The sequence below is a fragment of the Chaetura pelagica genome, unplaced genomic scaffold (assembly GCF_000747805.2).
Source record: "Chaetura pelagica isolate M959 unplaced genomic scaffold, ChaPel_1.0 scaffold72, whole genome shotgun sequence".
NCBI lineage: Eukaryota > Metazoa > Chordata > Aves > Apodiformes > Apodidae > Chaetura > Chaetura pelagica.
Genome location: NW_009952560.1, coordinates 3,434,922 through 3,442,072, shown reverse-complemented (window position 1 = coordinate 3,442,072; position 7,151 = coordinate 3,434,922). Strand labels below are relative to the sequence as shown.

At 37.7% G+C, this 7,151-nt stretch overlaps 1 protein-coding gene across 1 annotated transcript in view; it reads right to left on the bottom strand.

The window, feature by feature from the left end:
• The window catches only part of NCOR1 (nuclear receptor corepressor 1), a 51,235-nt gene extending 44,330 nt beyond the window's left edge, over positions 1-6,905 (bottom strand). The window contains 2 exon segments of the mRNA XM_010009086.1: positions 456-638; positions 6,798-6,905. Coding sequence (XP_010007388.1) covers positions 456-638; positions 6,798-6,905 — 291 coding nt within the window.
• Positions 6,906-7,151: the final 246 nt, after the last annotated feature.

The following is a 7,151-nucleotide window of genomic DNA, read 5'->3' as shown; positions in this document are numbered from 1 at the left end:
TCCCCCAAGGCTGACCTTAGCTCCAGATGTTAGGATCTCTTGCCCTTGTGAAAGCAGATGATCCAGGGACTTTTGTACAAGCTCCGGTTTTGGAAACGCATGCAAGGGATTCTCCCCTTGCACAGACTGTGAAAGAAGAAAGATGAGAGCCTCCCCTCACCCAGCAGTCATTTTTAAAGCTGAAAATACAGTCACAGTGCCCTTGTTTCACTAGTCATCTAACAAAAGTTTAAAATATAAAGCCATCTACTGTTGGTTTTCCTATGTAGCTTTCTCCTATTTCAAAACCATTTAGAACTACATGATACCCCATCTATTTGAACATTCTACTGTATATACCTCTCAACTTGCTCATTTGGTTCACAAAAACGAAACAATTCACCACCACCAACAACAAATGAAGTTCTTCCACACCTTTTTCACTGGCAGTTAACAGTAATGCCTGCTATGCTTACTTGCTTTTTCTTCAGTTTAAGGATTTGCTGTTCGACTTTGGCAATTTCGCGATCTACACGGTCCATGCTCTGTATCAGTTCTTCCTTTGACAGCTTTGAAGGTGAAGCATTTTGGTCCTCCCCACAAGGCTGACCAGCAATTGGCGAAGATGGTCCCTCATGCTTTCCTCCAAAAGCTGTGTCCTTTCATGGGGATAGGAGATGGGGGTGAGATAGAGAGAAACCGGTCATATTGATAACATGTGAACAACTGGCATGCATGAATTAAACATAATTTCCAGTTAATTGTATCTCTGTTGAGGAGCTAAGTTAATGTTTAATATATCAATTTATTAATGCTCTAAATATTTTAGAATTAACTGACAGCCCATTTATGTTACCATCATTTCAAAGCCCACTTTTAAAAAATGACAGCACACTTCAATATTTAGCTTGAAATCAAAACAAGATCAAACCATCTGTGTTTTAAAAATATATCTTCATAAATGTAAACACCATATTTTATGTTTAAAGGAAGGGTTACTTGAGAGCCAACCCTCAATACTCTGCACATATACTGATGAGGATATTCTTGAAGATAACCAAGACCAGCCTGACTCCACACTCAAACCAATCTGACTGAAAGGTGATGTGTCTGAATGCCACTACTTTGCTAGATGTTTCTAGGCTGTATTTCTGCACTGAGTCAGTAGATTTTTCTGTGTTGTGCCTGGATAAAAATTCAGCTTCATGCAAGCATCTTAACCACTGCATGCCTTAGCTGGGTTCCTCCTACCCCCTTTTATCTTATCTTTGCTACGCAATACAGCAATTTACCAAGAAATCACATGCTATGGTAATTCCACTGTACTTCACAGTTTATTCTCATGATAAAAGGCATGGCAGAAAGAAGGCAGGACAAGAAATCAACTTCTAAAATATCCAGTGTCTATTTGCTTTTGAATCCACATGGTGAAACTTTTCTTCACATGATTAAATTTGGAAATCTGAGTGTTCACCTTCAGAAGGCACCTCCACCATGAATCACCTTTTGGGTGAGCCCAAGTGCTGGTGTGTGTGCATGAGAGCAGATCTGAAATATTCATTTCAGAGACTTTTCCCTCTTCTATACAAAGTGCTCTAATCAATATTCAGTATCTACATTAGAAAATATCCACACCAAACTAAACTGCCCTAGATTTACCCAAAATGAGGCACTGACAAGCATAACTAGTGGTATGTGAACAAGGAGATTAATTTCAAATACTTAAAAGGGAGAGGGGGTAGAGGGGAGAACTCTGACCGCCTAGTACAAATATTCATTACAGAAGAAAATGGACTTGCATGCATTTGCCAGCAGCTTTCATTTGAAAAGCAGAAATATTTAATGTACTGTATTATAATAATTTAGCAACTGAGATTTTAATGACTTAAGAGTGTAGCAGCAACTCAGAACTCCAGTCTCTCTACTACGTTTGAGGTAGACATCTTCTTTTTATAAAAAAGTAACACTCACTCATGACCCAGTTTATGATATCATGTACAATTAAATTTCTGGCATTCAAGAAAGAACCTAAACAAATAAAAAAATTGGCTAACAGAAAAAAATGTGTTTGCTTACTGCAACATAGGAAGTTACACCTTCAGCATCAGAAAATGGTTTTACCTTCTTAATATCTGCAGATCTCAACCCTTCCTGCAGAGGATGTACTAAAGGCAAGACAGTAGCTGCACTGACACGCTGAAAATGGGAATCAGAGACTTGTTCAAGACGTGGTCGCTTAGATTCCAGTGAATCATGATCTGTCTGAGATGGACCTGGATGGAATTGCTGTTCATATCCAGTTCTCCTTTCCTGAGGCCTAATATATGGAAGAGAAGCTATGAAAATATACATTTTCCATACAATAAAATATTTGCTGTTGCTCAGCCCCATCCAAATATACAGGGGATGCAATTAGTGAAGCTCCTTCTGAACAGTAAAGCAGACAAATGTTTGTATGATCTTAAAAATATCACAGTTAAAATCCATTGAAAAAACAGAAAGTTAACTTAAACTTGAAAAGACACAGTTTAAATACATGTCTATCAGCACCAACCCTTAAAGAAACTCACCACTGCTACAATGATACTGTGCAAAGTTCTGATTCAAATGATGAACAAAAATAAATAATCCATGAGATAAATATAGTACTATATCCCACTGAACACAGATGGTGACAACAGTGCCATTAGTTCATTTTTGCAGTCAAATGATTTCCAAATCCACACAGAATGCTTGAAATGAGCCATGAGTCTATTTGGAACTTGATCTCTACTAAAATGCTACTATGTGACAGAAACAGTCATTGATCAGTCCATAAGTCATTTGAAAACTCCTTCTCAGAGAAAGGCACAAGAACAGTATCATTGGCTTCCCTGCAGAGCAGTGCACAGGATGCCCATAAAACAACTTCATGTGCTTCAACATCTTCCTATGAAGTGCCACTGAAGAGATGACAGCAGTTTCCTGTATTTTGCCAGAATTACTAAATAAGCTTTTACAAATTTACTATGTGAGGAGGGGGGGATTTACTTCTGCTACCAAGTGAGATTTTGAGAGCTCTAAAAGCTCCTGTGATTCTGAGCACTAACACAGAGCCTTACTGACATCCTGGTGACATAAGATGAAGGCAACATGCAAGACCCAGTTTTCACTATCATCAAGTTATTTCTGGGAATATTCTAATGAGATTTTAAACTAAACCAGTATTTACATAACATTCATCACTGGTATTTGTTCAGAACCAGATATCTCCCTTACAGCCAAAATAAACCGCTAGCAGTAATCCAGCATATAAAGTTGCTCCTAGCAGATAAACAGACTAAGAGTCCAAGGAAAAAAAAAGTTACAAGGAATAACACTTGCTTAAGACTGTACACCAGCGTGCTAATACACTGAAGCACTGAGGTGCATAAATCATACAGTAAACTCTCCCCTAAACAGAAGCATATTCTTGCTAATTTACTATAATCCTGCTAATCTTAATTTCTAAATTTGGTTTTCAAAGCACATCCAATATTCTTCAGGAATACAGTCAAATGAACGCTTAATACTGTCTGAATACTTTTTTGAACCTATCAACCTCACATTAATACTAACATACATTTGAATATTCATCAACATCCACTGTGAAGTAACCTATTTTACTGAGAAGTAAGATACTACGAAACTGAAACTAAATGACAACATATGATTCACAACTGTAGTTGTCCACTATACTTGTCCTCAATTAACCTACTGGACCCAGATCAGTTGCATCTATTTACAAGGAGACAGCAATGCTACACCAGACTGACAAAAAGGGTATTTAGAACAAATGATATGAAGCTGTCAAGTGTCCTGCCAAAAGCAGCATAAACTCCAATTTACTCCTCTGTGTCTAGAAGTCTATTCCTGCTACATTTCAGTGTATTACCATTCTTATAACTCAGTTAGATCCATTGTTTCTTACTTGCCCAACCACACAGATACCACCTGTTTAAAAAGCAACCCTAATCTAGGAAGTCTGACAGGTAATAATGACACTGTAGCAATTCTTGCACTTGTTGCTTCTACTTGGCAAAATGAAACGATTCAGTTACTAACTCTTCGCCTTGGATTCTCAGACATTTACTGGCAGTGTTGCTAAGAAAGGTGTGGGAAAAGTGAAGCAGACTGTCACTTCCTGTCTGTGAAACAAATATGTTAGTTAAGCCAAAGGGACTGAGGAATTACACAACAGCTACAACAAACACTCAAACGCAGGAGACCAACACCACGACAGCAACAGAGCTCACAGTAATATCTGAAACCTTCCTGTTCAAGAGTTAAAACTAAACTTTACAGAGACTCATGTAAGATTCCTGTTCACACACTTCAAAACCAGCATCCTCACCTGTCAGAGCCCGGGTGGAATTCAGAGAGCAAGGAGGGCCTGCGCCGAAGCTGCTGCTGCTGCTGCTGCAGGAGCTGGGTTGCCTGACTGACCTCCAGGTGAGAGGATCGGTAATCGGGAACTGTAAACTCCTACATGAAACACACTCTGATGTTAACAAGAACAAAGGTGCAGATGACAAGATGAAAAGTGTTTGGTGTCACAGAATGGTAATTTCCAAAGTTATTAAATACAGAACAAGACCAGGTTGTGAATGGCAGTTTTAAATTAACTTTAAAGAGACTAATGCTAAGAATTCCATCCATCTTATTCACAACTTCTAACAAAACACCAGCGAGTCAGCAGCACCAGAACATCCTTTTTAAACAAGTATCTTTTAAACCAATTTTGCATATCCAAGTATAAAGTGGTAAATAGAAAGTATATTTCAACAACCTCAAGGCAATTCCTTCTGTTACCACCTCAAGATATTTCTGTATCAGACACTATTAATTAGGACTAAGAGTCAGATAAAATGCATCTGACTGATATAATTTATAATCAGAGTGAGGTACAAGACAATTTATTTGTATATAGGGGTCTTCAACCACTTGCTTTTAAAAATTACGTGCAGCTGGCATTAACTGAAGAGAAGCTTTGCAAGACACACAATAGGCCATTACTCACCAGATTTAGTTTTTACATATTATCTAAAAATAAATACAGAGCAAGCCCAAAAGCTCCAGTTCTTGAATTTCCTTTTGTAAACATGTAAGTAGAACAAAACATCTAAAGTGTCCGTAGCAGGAGGAGAATTTCATTAAAACAAAGGAAACCTGAGCTGCTCTAAAGCCAAGGGCTAGTCCTTCCCAGCCTACCATGGCATGCAGTGCACAGGATGGCAGAATAAAGGCTCATCAGAAAGGACCAAGTAGAAGATTCTTAGAAACCCATTACCCCAGTTCTGGCTAGCAGCACACAGCCAGCTCCAAGCACTGATATACTTGCTCCAGGATTAAAAAAAAAAATAAATCAGTGTAGCACAAGTTTTTACATTTCAGATTCCCATTCTCCACCTTGCACACAGATTTTGTAAAGAACTATGTTTAACTTATTCATAATCCAGCCCAATACACCTTACAGAGAAGGAGGAAAGATGACTATGGGTGCACTTCCTACACTCCTGGGCTTAGCAGGAGATCAATTCCCCATTAAAAATTAAAAACCCACAAATACCCCAGAGCCCAGTCTCTCAAAGGATTTGTTAGACCCAGAACACTGCATTCATATTAATTGTACACTAACTGTAGACAGGTTATCTGCATATTCTTGGAAAATTATTGTTATCAATGCATATGGACTCAGGCACACTTAGTTGGCCAAATTTAATATCATTATTAAATATTAATAAAGTAAAACTACAACTAAAGTTTATTAACACAATCCCTAGAGTATTTATCCAAACAAGAGAAACCAATGATAAAACTATGATAAAGCCAGGAAGTTCATATTATTTCCCTACGATAAAGATACTGAATTATAAAACTCAGATTTCTGTCAAAAAAAACTAAATAAAAACCAGATAATGATCTTGAAGGAGCAAATTGTAGTGCTTTCAGAAAAAAAACAAACAACAAAAAACCCCCAAAAAACAAAGAGTGAAACCAAACCAAACCAAACCACTCCACAACCATTTACTATGCAACACTAGCAGCGCTTCTCCTCAATAGGCAAAACTTCCTTTGCCACTTCAAGCATTCTTTATATTTGATTTTTCAACATTAAAACAAGTAGAGAAAGTAAGAATCGAAAAGGCTCAGACTGAGGAGAGAAGGTTCTCAATGTCTTTAAGACAGATCAGTTTCTAAAGATAAGTTTTGCCAGTTTGAACAGATTTTAAAATGTTAAATTATAGGAAATACTGACAAGCTGTAGGGTTTTCTTTATGATATCTTCATAGTTTTATAGAGCATTTTTTAATACCAGTCTATGTAAAAAGAAAGAAGGGGTAAAAACCAAAAGAAAACAGCAAAAACTTTTAAAAGCCAAAATTGCAGTCAGTGGTAGGCAGGGATTTCAATAATTGGAGATACAGCATTGCAGGAAGGCATAATTCAACAGGCAGTTTTATCCTGTCAAGGTAATGCTTCAGAAGGAACTAAGGCTACAGATTATACTTCCTAGAAGTCACACTAGAGCCAGACCCTCATTCAAAGACACAATAAAATAAGCAGCAGACCCAACAAGACCCAAACTCTGAATCCACAAACAACATTGTTATACAGATCTCCCTGGTCAGTTTTAACTGGGCGTATTGGTCTGCATACTCCACTGTTTCCAAATGAACAACCTGTATTACCTCGGTTAAAAAAAATATATATAAAATAAAAAAAATCAATCCCATTTAGCACAGCAAACACCTGAATTATAAACTCTTTCTCAAATTGTAAGTCTGGTGTCCCCTTACCTGCTGGTGCCGGGTGCTGGGGAAGGTGTACTGGACAGAGTGAGTAGGGTAACGACTCTGTTCTGTGCTGAATGCTCCTTGGTTAGGAGGGTAGCCTGAACTTGACATTATCAGAGAAGAAGTCTTCACAAAGCTGTGAGATCAAGACCAGCAAGCAATCATGTTTCTAGGAAACCGCCTAAAGGAAAAAAGATCACTGATAAGCACTGAAGTACCAGATGTACTCACAATACATTACAACCATAGTCACCTAAGCAAAACAACCATTACCAGTAAAAGCTTTTTCCTGATGTATTTATTTAATAGGTTACTCTAGTCTGAAACATGTTAACAGGTCTTAAATGGGCTCAAAAT